The sequence below is a fragment of the Enoplosus armatus genome, chromosome 8 (genome assembly GCF_043641665.1).
Source record: "Enoplosus armatus isolate fEnoArm2 chromosome 8, fEnoArm2.hap1, whole genome shotgun sequence".
Lineage (NCBI taxonomy): Eukaryota > Metazoa > Chordata > Actinopteri > Centrarchiformes > Enoplosidae > Enoplosus > Enoplosus armatus.
Genome location: NC_092187.1, coordinates 7,978,767 through 7,995,410, shown reverse-complemented (window position 1 = coordinate 7,995,410; position 16,644 = coordinate 7,978,767). Strand labels below are relative to the sequence as shown.

The 16,644-nt window shown below is 40.1% G+C and overlaps 1 protein-coding gene across 5 annotated transcripts in view; it reads right to left on the bottom strand.

Annotated features, from left to right (window-relative positions):
* prkar2aa (protein kinase, cAMP-dependent, regulatory, type II, alpha A) overlaps positions 1-16,644 on the bottom strand; it is a 42,958-nt gene that overhangs the window by 2,923 nt on the left and 23,391 nt on the right. For 3 of the 5 annotated variants that reach the window (XM_070910068.1, XM_070910069.1, XM_070910070.1), the window contains exons 3-9: positions 9,746-9,781; positions 6,102-6,238; positions 4,242-4,348; positions 1,305-1,446; positions 655-756; positions 393-467; positions 210-275 (exon numbers count right to left, since the gene is read on the bottom strand). In XM_070910068.1, coding sequence (XP_070766169.1) covers positions 210-275; positions 393-467; positions 655-756; positions 1,305-1,446; positions 4,242-4,348; positions 6,102-6,238; positions 9,746-9,781 — 665 coding nt within the window. Of the gene's footprint in view, positions 1-209; positions 276-379; positions 468-654; positions 757-1,304; positions 1,447-4,241; positions 4,349-6,101; positions 6,239-9,745; positions 9,782-16,644 lie in introns of all 5 variants that reach the window. The other 2 variants (XM_070910072.1, XM_070910071.1) reach the window with 2 other exon arrangements.

Here is a 16,644-nt window from a genome sequence, read left to right as displayed (position 1 = left end):
AAGAATACAATCAGCGTTTATATCAGTGCATATTCCTGTACCAATAAAACTGTTTTTTAATATTCTGAACCAACAGAGAAGTGACAAGGGGGGAAATGTATTCACCTACATGTGTCTCTGTGGAATAAATTAACCCTCACAGTAAAATCCTATTAAAATGCAGAGTGGTGAAATTAGAGAAATGGAGAAGGTGAGGAGGAATATCTTACTTTACTCTTCATCATGATCTTGACCTCCCCAGATTCTACAACATAGAAACAGTCTGCCTTTTCTCCCTGAGGACAAAGAAAACAGACAAATTATAAATACATTTAAAAGTAGTTATGTACTGTATTTGTATGTTGAAATTGCTCTCACTGTACAAAACCACATCAGCTACTTCCATGTCTTACCTGTGTGATGATGCGCTCACCATCTGAGAACTGCTTCGCTCCTAATACATCCACTATCTTCATCCTCTCGTTTGCCTGGACAGAAAGAGAAATAATGAGAGAAACCGTGGGAGCAGAGAAGATTATGGATTATTAGCTATCTGCTAGCTAGCTGCTGCATCTACTGTGTAGTGGGACTCTACACTGTGAAGGAGAGGAGGGAGGGAAAGAGCTGAAAACTGCTGGAGACAGTGAGAGGATTTTCTACAACCACCAAACTCACCTCCAGTGACTTGAGTAAGGGCACAGACTCAATGAAACACTCGTACATCCTCCTCTTCTTGGCATTGTTCTTCACAATGAGTCTACGAAACGTGGCACGGTCCTAGGGAAAACAAACACGAGTAAACAAACACCTCCTAAACGCAGATTCTCTCAGACCGAGTGGCCGCTGCTAGTCGTCCTCTGCTTGGCCACAGAGAGGCGCTGCAGCAGCATGAAGCATCAGAGAAGAGCAGCAGGCTCCATTCATAGATAACAGGACTCCATTCTTAACATGTTTGAGCATCACAGCTCAATGTACTGCATCCTAACAGAAACTGTACCTAACCTGCTCAAAATGCAATCCTCAGAGACTTTAAAACTGAGCCTGGAAGACTTAAACGGGTGACACAGGGCAACATTAAAAACATTAAGGTATTGATTGTAATGAAACCAAATACAAATTGGATCATTTATCACTTAAAAGCACTGAAAATAACCTCTAGGTAAATAAGCAATTGTTTACTTTGACAAAAAATGGCTCCAGAGTGTTTTAACTTTAACTCATGATGATTATAAAATACTGTAAATATAACTTCTCCCCTTAAAATCTACAAATGCCTCAGGTTTTGCCGTTTATGTGTGTGTGTTTGTCTATTTGTATGTTCTTACTAGTCCCCATAGCGCCCCCTCCTGGGTGGCGATGATGGTGGCTGCGCGTGGCGTGTTGTACATGAGTGCCAGCTCCCCGAAGCTGCCCTTATTGTCATACTGACCCACGCATGTTCCCGACACCGCTATGTCATACACACCCCTGCAGAGAGAGAGAGAGAAGTGAGGGAGAGAGAGTTGGGGAAAGAGAAAACAGACATAAATCCAACACAGAAAAGAAATGGAATGAATTTGATTTATCTAATTGAGCCAAAAGTTAAGAGGTGGTCAGTGTTTTGTTTATTGACCTTCTGACTGGTTTAAATAGACATCTAATTACAGATTATCTGTAGCCTCTGGACAGAACCCTGTGTTAGTTTGACACACTGGGTGAGAAAATCATTGATTGTGTTTGTGTGGGTGCTCTAGTGTGTGTAATTGTGTGCATACATCTATTCAAGTAGATGTTTTTCATACATTTTTCAAGTGCTTAAATGTGACAATATGTTAAGGTGAGAGACATTTAGTTTATCTGCGCACACTGTTGTGTATCTGCAAAAATGTTGGTCATGGTTTTTATATGTTTCTGGCAGACAGTAATACTGTCTCCCCCTCCCTCCCTCCCCCTCTCTCTGTATAAGGATTAAACCTGGGGAAGGTAATTTGCAGCGTTGTCGCTCGGCAGGATTAACCAGTCATTTTAGCCTGTCCTCCCATTGGCTGCGTAGCGGGGATAAAACCCTTGTTGCTGGTGGATTATTAACTTGGTTTGACTGGATTACCATGACGATGGGGACGATGATCACTTGTGTCGTCGCCTACCTGAGCACACTTAATCGAGACGATCTACGCACCGTTTAAAATGCCATGCTGCTAGCACTTTATTAAAGAGACTAAGCAGGTGTGAACTGTAATCATTGATACACTTCACACAACAAATCAGCTTGGGCCAAGAAGGACAGATGCAGAAGAAAGAGCCAAGATTCTTTTAATAACCATTTTTACTTCTTGATAAAACAAACAACTCAGCCATGATCAGTTCAATGTTTTATTTGCCAGAATTTTGAGGTCTTACCCTAAAATCGACTTGCTAGTTAAATATTGGACAGTCACTGTACTCCACTGTAGCCAGAGGACAAATGGATGTTCCTTCTTGCACTGAGAGGATGTGTGCATAACAAGGATTTTCTTTGCCTCGTTGACCCCTGGGCAGTGCCAACAGCTCAATATCAACAAAAACAAAAAAGAAACCTGACTTGGGTTCAGGTTCTCAGCGTTATTGGAAAAATGCAAGCACTAAAAAGCTGTGATAGAATGACTAATGCAAGTTTGAGAGCCTTACTGATTTCAAAACTGCAACAGAGAAAGCCAACTAGGTAGTTCTTTCTTTATTTGATAACAATATAATAATAACATTGATACTGGATCTAGTGATGACTTTTTGATGGACCATTAGCATATATACAAATTAACTTGTGTGGTTAAGTTAAAGCCGCTTCAAACATGTTTCAGCCAATCAGAATGGAGGACAAAAATTATCCTTTTCACATCATACACGTCACCCCTCCCGTTATATATTTACTCCTCGTCCCTGAGGGCTTCTGAGTGATTTCCAGTTACTTCCTGTGTTCAGGGCTTCAGAGCGGGATTGTTTGTGAAGGGTTCTCCTCACTTTATAGTAGCACACAGGCCAGCTAGACACGAGGGTACAGTTACGCTTTCAGTCTTCTTTTTTGCCTCATTAAATTGTCGCGATGTACCATTTTTGATGTGCAGTAGAGATGATTCGATTACATAATAAAAAGTTTGAATAAGAAACGTGTTACTCTGCGCTATTTTCTTCCCTTCTTTTCTTTTTTGGTTTACGTTTATCCCTCCATCTCTGTGTGTGTCCATGCTCACACCACACCCTGCTGGTGACTTTAGCAACCACCTACGCCTTTTACAGGCCAGGGAAAACCCCGGGATATTATATGACCAGGCAAGCGTGGTGCTCTTAAAGGTCATCACATGTCTGTTGTACAGGGAGCACGCTGTGTTAGAAGGTGTGTATGAAGATGGAAAGATAGCACACAACAAATGGAACTAAACTGCTGTGCCGAACTGATATGTGCCACGCCAAGAATGAATAGATGCAAGGGTGGGCTAAACAATGGCCAGCCATCAGCCAAACACTGGCAGGTCTGTTCTCTCTTTAAAATCCATCTTTAGGTCTTATTCTATGCAAAGTAATCACTTGGTGATTGACTATGGCTGTTCAAGAAAGAAATGTTAATACCTCTCAGTGCAGTCCAACGGATTATCCAAGTTGCCTCCATTATTTCAAAATAATAAATTCAACAATCAAACCTACATGTTTTCATTTCACCTTTTTACACCACAAGGACTTGGGAATACTATACAACCGCCTGAAGCTTGATGCATAATTATAGTTTTCCAATCAAAATGCCTCATTCATCACACAAGTATAATGGAGAGACCCATTTCAGTGTTCCTATAACCCAACATTGTATTCTAGCCCAGGCAACACAACCTGCCCTATAAAGGCCTGTGTACACAGCTACAATTTACATTAGCAATATGGCAGGGAAATTACACACAGCCTTCATAGGTACTGTGTACATAAACACAGACATACACACCTCCCTAATCATGATCAGCGCAGCACAAACACAACCCAAGACCAGCAAAATGGCCATACTGAATGCTGTTCATACAACCACACCACAAAGTACAGCTTTAAACAAAAACAACAGAGCTGTTTTAACACACAAACATCCAAAGTAGTAAAAACTATAAAGGGCCTTGCATTATAGAAGTGATTAAATGTTGTCTAGTCATTCTATGTAACACATACATACGTATCAAACACACAAAATGAGCACACAGGCATTGTCCTCGTCTTCGTCAGTTTTTGCACCTAAACTTAATGACCCAAAACAAGTGTCTGCCTCCTACCTCTCTATGACGTAGAAGTTGTCTCCATCGTCTCCCTGGTCGATGACGTGGTCCTTGGGCTGAACCTTCAACTCAAACATGGCGTCCAGCACCTCTGAGAACTGCTCCTGGATGGGGGATGAGAAGCAGGACGTCAGACACAGATGGGGTGGAGAAACAAGGAGCAACAATGGAAATGTGTATGTGGAGTTCAACTAGCAATGTGAGTGCTGTTCCTGGAGGGAGACGAGATGAAATTGAATTATTCCAACAGGGAAACTGTGAGAAAGTACACAGCGGAAAGAAAAGGGGACACTTTTTTTTTTAATATCGTGACACTTTTTCCATGTTTTACCAGGATGTGCAATTTCAGGATATTGTTATCTCTGGGATTTGAGCCAATCACAATGTCATAGATTTATCATAGTAGATGCCAAGTGCAACATCGTTCACAATGGGAACAGAAATGGGTTTTATAAAAATGAAATAAATTCAAATAAAGTGCATCTTCTCCGCCAAAACAAACGTGGATAAATCAAGTATAGTGACATCACACAGACATAGGATTTTTGGAGTTGCTTTTTGGGAAACAGGGAGACAATCTACTTATGCCCAAATATAGGAGGGTTTAAGCAGAGTAGTTTTACATGGCAACAAAAAAAAAATCAAGCACATTAGAACACCATAACATGGGCTTCTATGACTTTAGGTTTCTCTGCAATAAGAAAAGCAGGTTAAGATGAGTAGAGATTGCATTGGTTCATGATATAATGTACACATGCAAAGATGTTTAACAAGTACTTGTTTGTCCTTTTTCTCTGAATTTCAGTGGTCACAGGTTTATTTTTGTTTTTGTTTTTTTACGAACTTATCATCTGACCCGCCCCAGGAGTAGTTGCTTCTAAGTGTGGTTCCTGAGGAAGTAAAGTGATGTTATACATTGATCGACTACAAAGGAACTCCCTGTTCTTTGTAAGCAAATCAAATGGAACAGTTATGCAACAAATACAACTTTTATGAAAGACAGAATTTGTCCTGTTGAAGCAGTAGTTTGTGCTGCTGTTGCATTATCTTATATGGTAAGCTAATATTTTTGCTCCATCATGATGGTGTAGTGACAAAATATTAAAAACACCTCCTGTATAATGCCCTAAAGAAACCAAAACGCTGCCGAAATCGACTCTCTAACTGACCTAATTTCAGTAATGTCAATGAGTTTGATAAATTCATTCCTTCACATAGGCAGCAACATACCCCTGTAATGTACTTGAAAGTACAACAATGAATACAACAATAGGCATACAAACACAACCAGTCAAAGTTTGATGTATGGGTTCATTTCATAAGTCAAGTCTGTATTGTTCAACCTAGCTTCTTTAAGCAATGTAATTATGTATGTCCAGTCTCACTAGAAAGCGACACAAATGCTTGAGAAAATGCAGCTGCAGATGAGAAACAACTGTTACAGAAAAAAGATGCCAAGTCTGTCATGCAGACACACTTTGACTTCAGTCAACACGATACAGGACAAAACGAATCTAAATGGAAACACGGTCGGAAAATAGAGGAGTCGTCTCCAGACAGCTGCATGTGTATGTGTGTGGAAAACAGCAGGGAACCAGGTGAGCTAGTGGAGTCAGTTCAGCAGTAAACAGTGAGTATAACAGACAGTGAATGTTCAGTATGAGCTACAGTTTGTTTCAAAACAAATGCAACAGCTCTTGAGAACCGGGCAAAGTTCCCGAGCTTTGTTTATCAGCAGCTCAGAATAGTGACGGGTTTTGTAATTTGTCACCCATCTGTATGTGAATAGTTTAGTGTATTGAGATGTTGACTGTGTGCACATGTCTCTTCCTGTGTAGGTTTGTACATTTTATTTACCTGATCTAGTGTTTTGAAGAGTAGGATGTCTCGGCAGGCCTCCTGCAGTCTGCAGCGCTGTTCATCTGTTTTTGGGTGAACCACTCTGGGCTCCGTGTCTTCGTCGTCCTCGTCTGGGTTGAACGCCTCCGCACACACTGTAAGGAAGACAGGTAAACTCACTTTACATATTGCATTACCACGTCCTGTGTGATTACATTGTAATTAGACAGAGCAAACAATCCAGGTAAGTAAGTATTCTATGGACATCTATCTATCTTAAGTACTGTAAATATTATGTATATTAGCAGAGGTGTAATGTAATTTACCCACACTTACAGATGCTTATTGTGATTCTACACTGATCTAAATACAACCTCTGCAGCTTCCACACAACACACATCCATCATAGTGACAAACAACTCTGATGCATGTGGAGATGCATTGAAATGCGACAGTTAAATGATATCTTGATACAATCTGGAATAGGGTTGCAAAATTCCAGGAATATTCAAGGTGGAATCTTTGCATGGGAACTAACAGGAAATACACGGCGATATAGGACTTAACATAAATAAAGTAATTTTCCTCTCAGGACTCCATATCTTCTCCATGGACTTCCTCCATGTCATACTCTGATGCCTTATCTTCACTATTCAAGCTTGTTGAGGACGGCTCTGTGTCAGACTCAAAGCCTGCATTCAGACCAAATAAGGATTTTGTTTTTATTGAAATTGTGCAAAATTTCCAAAATTCCACTAATTCCCAAGCTTAAAGGGGACCTACTATGCTCATTTCCAGCAAGGGATGGACTGATGGACAATGCCATTGTCTTTAAGAAACTTTGGCCACATTTAAAATGAACATCCGACATTGTAACGTTATATATATTGAAAATAAGGGCATGCATAATAATGCAAGACCCCTTTAACTTCCCATGGAAAATTTCCCGACCCTTTGGAACCATAATCTGAGCACAAGATGCAAAAGGTGTAAAGGGAAATCAAAGAATCATGTTATGTTTTCAACACACACGCAGATGAGCAAAGAAAACCACAAATATGCTAACACAGGACATCATTACTGCAGGGCACTGAAGGAGCCCAGAAGTGAGGAAGTGACACATGCACAGGGACATGTTTTACCACACTGGATGACAAACACTGACAAGGTCATTTCAAATTGTCACTGTGTATCTGTGTTTCCTCCAACTCTGTAGAGGCACACTCCACCTCTCACATGACATTTATCACAAAACACATGGAGTGTATGTGTGCGCGCAATCGTGACTGTAGTGTCTTATCTCTCAGCATTCATACCAATCATGTTTGGAGCAGCGTGACCTCTGGAGGGTCAATGTGTTAACTCCTTTAGTTCAGCTTGATCGGGCAGGTAAATACAATGGACCAAACAAAAAGCGGTTCAAATGAATGCGAGCCTCTGTGATCGGCCAACCAGAATGTGATGCAGTTAATTAGGAGCGAGGACATAATTTTAACCAATGACAAGATACAACCCCAAAAACACAAGGGTCTTATGAGTATGAAGTATAAATATTAAGCTTTGTGTATTCTTCACTGCTATGAATGCCATTAAAAATATGATAAAGCAGAGAGTGCAGGCAGGTCCATCATGCTTAGCTTAAGTTGCAGGAATCAGATTTGTTTAGTTTCCCTCATGTTGCCAAAAACCTCTATCTCTCCCTGGCACGAGGACAGGACATCAAAACACCGGCCAAAAACATGCTTTCGTTTATAAGCCCTAGTTCACTTGTAACAGGGCAGTGAGATCAACTATAACACACATATGTAATCAAGTCAATATTTCCACCCCGTTTTTGGCCAAAGAAAATAAACTGTGGATGCGATTGTGGCGTTATGTTTCTCATGTGAGAAAAAACTGATTCCTAATAACGCTGATGCTATCCTTTTTCCTGAACGTAGTGTGCATGTATCTGTGTCCGTTTAGATGAAAATGGTCAAGAATCTCTTAATTAGCTGTGTGTCATCTTCTCAACATGCATCACAAGTTTAGCTAAACCGGCCCAGGAGTAAAGTTAACCGAATTTGGGACATTTTTCTTCTTTGAATAACTGGCAAAGTAGACAAGTAAAGGCATGTTACTAAATGTATGTCACTGGAAAAGAAATACGTGAACTTTAATAAATAATTACTTCATGTAATATTAGTTCATGTTCGGAAACAAGCTAATTAACTGATTGATTTGATTGTTTTCTACATAGAAAATGTATTTTCTGAAATACTGAAACAAGTTAACCAATTTGGTAGCAGTAACATACAACTGGATGTAACAACTACCAAAGTCCCAAATATATTTAATGTTTAACATGTTTATTGGTTTTAAAAGTCAGATCACTGAACTCGTTAATCTTTTTGATGATGGCCAGAGGTTTACACCTTGCTTCAGTGATGTACAGGTGTGCTCCAGTACCCCGTGACATCACTGTTGGGTGTGGTTACAGGTGCGACAAAGCATACTTTAGACAAACACCCATCAGTGATGCTTTCTGTGGTCAGAGGTGAAAGAGACGTGAAACGATTCAGCCTTGTATTAAGTTGCTCTTTAAAAGTTTTTGTTGAGAATATGTCTTTAAATTGGTTGTATGTGATTCAATTATGCTGTAGTTAGTGGTGGTGTTGTATTATGCAGTGTATTGAAAATATATAATATGTGCCCACCTAATTTACATATATGGACGAGCAAAACGTTTTGAAACACCTGAGAATATAATGTAACCCAGTAAAGTAGCACAACAAACTGATCACCTCTCTGACAATGTCAACAATAATTAAAAAGATTATATAAATTACAGAACTAGTTTTCTTGGACTGCATTATAATGTATGAGAGCTTCTGTGTTTCTGCTAAGTGTTCTGCACTGAGAGTGTGTCATTGTGACACCTTGTCCTGTGCATTTTACCAAATAGCTATACCAATTATCTCAAAAAGGATCATCATGTCTTGCAACATCACCACAACACAGATGGTCTACTTGTATCACACAACATTTCTGTCAACAAAGAAACTTCAATCCACTTTGTTTACCACATCATAACGACAAGGAACTGGATGTTACATCTACAAAACAGTACAACGAAGTTGATAGCTTGCACAAATGAACACCACATACTCTGCTACAGACTTTTATGGCGTTGCAGTACAGACAGCAGGGTCAACAGTGACGGTAGGACAGCAGTAAAGATAAACATCAGCTGGCACACCCAGGGCCTAATCAAAGTGCAGCTCTCTGTGACGGCTGACGACATTAAATTACTCATATGTAAACAGTAGACGAGTACGACGGAGCGTGAGAAAACAAGAGCACCGTACACACAAGACCACAGAAGCAGGGAGAACGCAGACACACCGCAGTGATGCTCCTCAACACTGCATGTAAAACACATGCATGACATACACAAACACACTTGCTATGAAAGCACTGCCTGAACAGTGTTTGACATCAACGTCGGAGACAGACATGAATCAGTAAGTCTACCACTTGGCCTCAACATGCATGACAAACACAATAACCCTTGCACAAGCTGCGGGTGAGCCACTTAGGTGGTGATGTGTGCAATGTTGTCCCTGGTCTGGATTACACTTAAGGGACATGACGTCAAACACATGCATATACACACATCTTACCTGACACTCTCCTGTTGAATCTGCTGGGTGGTGGAGCTGAGGAGAGAAAGAGAGAGAGAGTGAGAGGTGAAATTAACATCATTGTTTTTACATAATGACATTTAACACAATTTTTTGATTGCTTTGAAATCCTCATTACCATTATCTTCTCTGAACAGACAGTGTTCATAGCAATAATTGAAGTGAAAGAAGGGGATTTAGAAAAGGAAAAGGGACAAAAAGGCAGACAGTGAGTCAGAGTGACAGTCAGCTTTGGGAGGAGAAAGATACAGACAGTCAGACAGATAAAAGCAACAAGAGGTGAAGAGATGAAAAGTAGGACACTTGCAAAGATATAGGCGGACGTGAAGAAAAACAGAGAGACAGAGCGTAACCAGGAAAGAAGACATGAGCTAAGAGATGAATTGGGGAAAAAAAGTATTTTCCGTATTGCAAAGTTAGTATTTTCTTTATACACATGAATACTACTGTAAGCAGTAGCTACAGCCTCCAGCATTATCATCACACACACATACACACACACTTTCCCTCTAACAAATGGCAGCAGCATTTTTTCATGACTGCAAATTGAAAACTAATAAAACAAAACGTGATCAAACTCAGCGGCAATAATCGCACAGTGATTGCCTGAATGCAGACTGATGTGAGTGGATTAACAAACACCTTAATAAAATCCCTCCCTTTACAAGTGAAATATTTATATGGAATAATGCATTAGGGGAGAGAAAGGAGGAAAGGGTAATGACAATTATGTTGATATCAAATCGGTTATATTATGGCTTCATTACATCATGTCCTAACAGCTCCCATTACATATAATTAGGCTGTCTGAACCAGCAACACACGTCTTTCCCCAAATATTATAAGTATCCTATCTTTATTTTTGATGCCAGTGTCAGCTATTCCCACTCTCTGTGTTCATTTCAAATGGACAAAAGAGGTTTGTTTATGTTTTGACTTGACAAGCAGACTTGTCTAACTGTGCCAGTACGGCCAGCCTCAAGCTTTTGCAACGTACTGTTTGGGACACCAGGATGGCACTTCTGAGGTCTCTCTGCTTTAAAAGTCAGCGTTCAAGGACTCCTGCCCAACTTAAGGGTTTCCATTAGCAAAACATGGAACCAGGAGAGCTGTTGAGTAGCTGGCCCCGATCTCTGACCCTCTCCTTGTAGATCTCTGTCAGAGATAGTATTACAATTATATTCATAAAATAAAAATATCATCAAATGCATGATGCCTCTCTGTAAAAAAAGTCAGTCATTACTGAGCCCTGCTTCATGCTCTAACATCTGGGTCGGATCCGGTAATTGAAAAATGGCATGTCTTTCCCAACAAAAGACCATAGTTAATCACACTGTTTAGCTTACTTAGAATGCAAACATTGTGCCAATGAATGTGTTTATATTCACATTATGCTCACATATTGTTTAAGATACTAATCTATTTAAGTGTTGGCCCATGAGAACGCCACGTGCCTCTTACACTAGGCCAGAAGAGCTTATACACTGATTATGTGAGATATAAATATAACAGGTGAGAGATGCTGATATTAGCTAGGAAAAAATAGCATATGGCCTAAATGTATTATCCTGTTAATGAGAGTAATGGTTCTATGGAAATATGCAGAATACTGTTTGCAATCAGGATATTAAGCTGATTAACAACCTAACCCAAATCAACTCCTAACCATAACACAAATAAGTATTAAAATGTAAAAATACTAGCACCCAGTGCAAAGAAATGTTTCTTGGCATATGCTTTTTTCTTCTTTAGGTTATTGGGTAACCAGTCCTCTGCTGTTAAAAAGTCTTTCATCCATCTATTTTCTGCTGCTTATCCAGGCTAATGCAGAGCAACCGTTTCCTTTCGCTGGTGTTAGGCTCACATGGCAGCAGCCCCACTTTGGGTTTTTTTTTTTTCAGGCTTTGCCCAGCTGAGCCCCATGAGTACAGGAGCGTCTTGCCTGCAAGCTTTCCACAAACCTGGGAGACCCTTGGGGCGAGAAGGCTCTTGCTCATCTGGGCCGATTTACAAAGATAGTTTGCTGATAAAATACTGAGGGTGGTAGGTTCAATGTATGTAACAGCACACACTGTAAATATGTTTAATATCAATTCAAAGCATGCAATCAAATACAATGGCTTTAATGCTTAAGTCAGCAATCATTTATTTCAGCATTTGTTTGGTAAATGTAATAAAACATTATGCAACATTTTGCCAGATGATGACACAGGAGCCAGCTCTAACAACTGTTTGTGACAACATCAAACAAAACACAGGAAAAACATCCTGTGCAAGGTAGAGGATGCTTCCTGGAAATGTCCAAACAGCAGCTGTAATCAAGTTTAATTTCTGGTCATGATTTCGGCGCTGTGCACTTCACACTAGACAGTATTCATCAGAGTGGAGGCAGCCTGGAAGGACACTGCTGAATATGAATATGCAGGGCTAATAAAGTGGCAAGTCAAGAGAGAAACAACTGTGTGCATGAGGGAGAAACCAAAGGGCTATGTATGTGTGTGGCTGCACAGTCAACAAAGTGTGTGTCTGCATTCTGCGTGTATGGATTCTGGCCTTGTGCAGCATTTGTGTGTCAATAGGGGCATCCTGACCTTGTGAATGTAACAGGGGTCCTAACAACCAGCTTACTAACGTTGGGCTGTTACTAGCCAGCATGGACATGGCTCACTGCTGACACACACACACACACACACACACACACACACACACACACACACACACACACACACACACACACACACACACACACACACACACACACACACACACACACACACACACACACACACAGTGTGTGTCCATTGCTACCTTATTACCATCCTGTCAGAGCCCATTAGATCTAGACTGTGAAGATGGGAACCTGGGGGAAACTCACACATACACACCACTTTCCTCCGGTCACCTGGGGAGATGGACAGGGTTTAACACTCTACTCTCCGTGGAGATCATTCTTACTATCACTCAACACAGAACAAGCAACAAGATGGTCTCAGCTACTGCTATGCTGACATTTGACGCATCTGCAAGAAAAGTAAAAAAACGTCTCTCTTTTTAGGGAATTACCTAGAACAGTCTACAAACTGGTTAAAAGGAATTTTGTTTTTTTACAGCACATAGGCAAAATGCATTAAGAATGACTTCTGCATATCCACTCTATTTGTATGCATGTGTGAACTCTCACATACATACCACAAATTCAGAGTTGGTTTGGCATCTGCTTTACCCACCTGAACTCTTATTCTGCCTGCCCACATATTAGGCTTTAATGACGTTTAAACACAGGGTTAGAATTTACAACGCAACAACCGCCAAATGAGTTACAAACCAAAAAGTGCCAAACACCAGCTGAACTTGTCCTTGGCAGATAATGATTTCCCTGCAGGCCACGGTACTTTCTGCCCATTAACCAATCAAAATAAAGCAAAACCATGGCTCTATTACACAAGCTCCTTAAATGGCAGCCTGTACACAAAGCTCTGGCAAGTAATCTCTCGGTTTCACAGACTGGGTGGTTAAAGTTAATGAATATTGGTTGAAACAGGAAGGTGCCGGAAGTGCTGAAGTTCACAGTGAATTATAGTCAATATGAGATTGACTCAAAACCAATATTTGGGTAGAGGACAATTGTCTTATAGTACAGATACAAGAGACACTTCATAATTTCTAGACTGTAGCTTTTATATGATTAAATTTATATGATTAAACATCACCTGCTGCATGTTAATATAATGCGTTTGCATCTGGCTGTATTTGTGTACTGATATTCATTTAATCTTCTAAGCACAGTTTTGAAGATTTGTTGAATCAGATGGCCAATAGGTAGTGGGTTTGCTGCTGAGTCAGGAGGATACAGTGTGTTAAGACTGACAACACATGCAAGTCATGCTATTTTACAGATACAGAATGTATACCTAAATAGAAAAAATACAAAAGGCCTTTCACTCCTCAATATCTTTCACTAGCTGACACTTAATGGTGCAGGAAGGCACTAATAATTCAATCACTCTATTCAGGAAATTAAAGGTTATGGGCCTTTCCCCTCATGAGGCGGCTTTGCATGTTATGAGTTGCATCTTGAAATAACAAACCTGTTTCAACTCAACATATAAAAAAGCTCAAGGCACCAAATGAACGCACAAAATTCTATCAAATTATTTAGAGAAAAAAAAAGAGAAGAAGAATTTATGAGGTAAAATGGTAAAATGTATGGGTAGCAACAGGTGCACTGTACACTGCTTACATATTTTTTTCTCCTTCACTTTGCTTGACTCTTGTCTTTACTCACAAAAGCTCATCTCTCTTTCTAGATATTTTCATTCCAGTCCATTCATCTGCATCGTGTCTGTAACTATGCATCTGTACGTTATGTCTCGGGACAGAACTTTGAGAACCTCACTTGTAACTACTCAATTGATTTTTAAGGATGGAAAGCAATCTCCAAACCATGTTTGGTTGCCTGCCAAAAAGACTGGCAGGCAAACCTACCAGCCACAGCCAAAATGGAGAAGAAAATGAGAAGCACCTGAGTCAATTCTTTGACCTGCAAGTCTATGTCTCCCTTTGTGTCTTTCTTTTATTTAAACCCCATCCAAGTACTTGCAGGGTATAGCTAACACTGTGACAGTGATACCAGAAATCCTTGTAGCTTTTACGATCACAATGCGACTGTTCTTAAAAATACCGAAATATTACTGTGTTCACAGTGAAGACAGTAAAACATAAAGCACACATTTAGATTTAATTCCCCATCAGCGTGATGCTTCTTGTGCATATAAAGGATCTCAGCTCTCTTCTTTCCATTAATGTGTCAATTCCAACCCTCTTTCTACAAAAGGATTACGGTGCAAGTAGTTGTAATACACTCACATGAGTTCAACACTATTCTCGGTTTCAGTAGCTCCCTCCTCTGTCATTTATCGTATACCTCGCCCCCTCAGCTGTCTCAAAGGAACAGACCTTCCTCCCCCGTATTGCTCCAAAAGCTTCATGACTCCTCTCCCTCCTTCCATCTTCTCTTTTGCATCCGAGTCTGGTTTCTTACTTTATATCCTTAACCTCAGGACATAGATTAGTCCTTTAGAGTTGGTCATTGGAGCTTATAACAAGATGACAAAGACTGTGAGAATGGCCTGACACATTTTCTAATTTAATGTCTTAACCAGTTTACACCCAACATCAGTAGTTCAGTAGTTAACAGATACTAGCCTCCTGTTCAATGCTGCATAGTAAGATTGTTTATTCTACTAAACACCTTGGCAGGAAACCACAATCGCACTTACACTGCTGGCCCTCATGTTCAGCTACAAAACCAAACCAATATGAATGAGCAACAATGTCAAAGCAATGACTAGAGCAACGATTACAGAAACACCTCTGCTTTTATTTTTCACGACCAATGACAGTTTATGTCTTAGAATGAAGACTGAACTGAGGCTTCCTAACATCTGCTATTTTCATACTGCTTTTCTCCCATGTGTGTTGTTGTACTCCATGCTAATGCCCAGCCGAGCTGTGTGGTGCCAAACTTATGAGTATCGTGTCTGGTAAATTACACTATATTTACACATTTTCAAGGCAACGCAAATGAGATTCAGTCAGAGCTACCACCACTCAATTACAGCTCTGGACCTGACCTCGATCTTTGACCTCCTTGAAGAGAAATAAGAGTATGGACAAAAAAAATATATAGATGAAAATAAGGGGATGGCTAGTTTAAATGTCTCGTGTTTGACTTCATTCAAGCACAAAAAAGCAATCATATAAATATGGATATGGCAGAAATTTCCATGGGAAATTGAATGAGTCATGTGTCCTAAAACATATACAGCCACATCCTTTAACACTACTGAACCTTCCACCCATTAGTCATCAGTTATCTATTCCCTGATGCTTATTTCCCATGACTCCCATTTAAACCTAAACCTCTCTTCCTCCTTCACAGCTGGACATTTTATTTACAGTACATATTCTTTGACACGAACAAATTAAAACTTTTCTTTATATTCCTTTCCATTCTAACATCTTTCAGTTTCTGCTTCTCCTGTCAGTTACATTCTTGCTGGCAGGCTGTCTATATCTTTAGGAAATGGTCAGCAGTAAGTAGAGTATAAGCAATTTGTGATAAATGGAATAAACATGTAAAACCACAAGGGTCCTTTAAAGAGGTTCATTCACAGAAATCACGACAACACCACCTGGGAAAGTAATTAGAATTATCATTTCAGCGACCTAATTTTTACCTCCATTAATACTACTTATTTGTTTCCTTCAACACAATCCTTCTGCCCTCCAAAACTCTATTATCTGCAGCATAACCTCCTACCAGGAGGACACATTCCAAGCTGCTAAAAACTATTTGTTTTGATCAGTCAAACTCATGAACAGGTCAGATCGCTGCAGGTGCAGGTAGCTCTCGAACTCTACTTAAGCACATATTATACAACTAGTAAATCACCTGAACACATTACCCCCATTTTTATGAGGAACTTAAATCAAGAAAATAGGATCAACACTAGTGAATTTTCCTTGTGTGAGTTGTTTGGGGGGGCATTTTAAACCAACAGCAGAAACAAACTAGCTTTATCAGCACGTGTTCAGTCCCGGTGTTTCCGCCGTTTGGAAAATGAATCATGTATTGTCTCCAAGTCTCCAACAGCCACATAGAACGCAGTTTTGTCTGTCAAGAGCAGGTGGACATAATAAAAAAGTGTGTGTGTGCACATGCTATTGTGTGTTTCGATGTGTGGGTGCGTAAGTCTGAGTTTGCAATGTGTGAAGTGCTCTCCCTACAGTCATGGGGGGGGGGGTATGTGGTGATGGTGGCTGTATAAAGTGTACGCCTGAGGTTGCCTTGGCAACCTTACACAAAGAAGATCTCA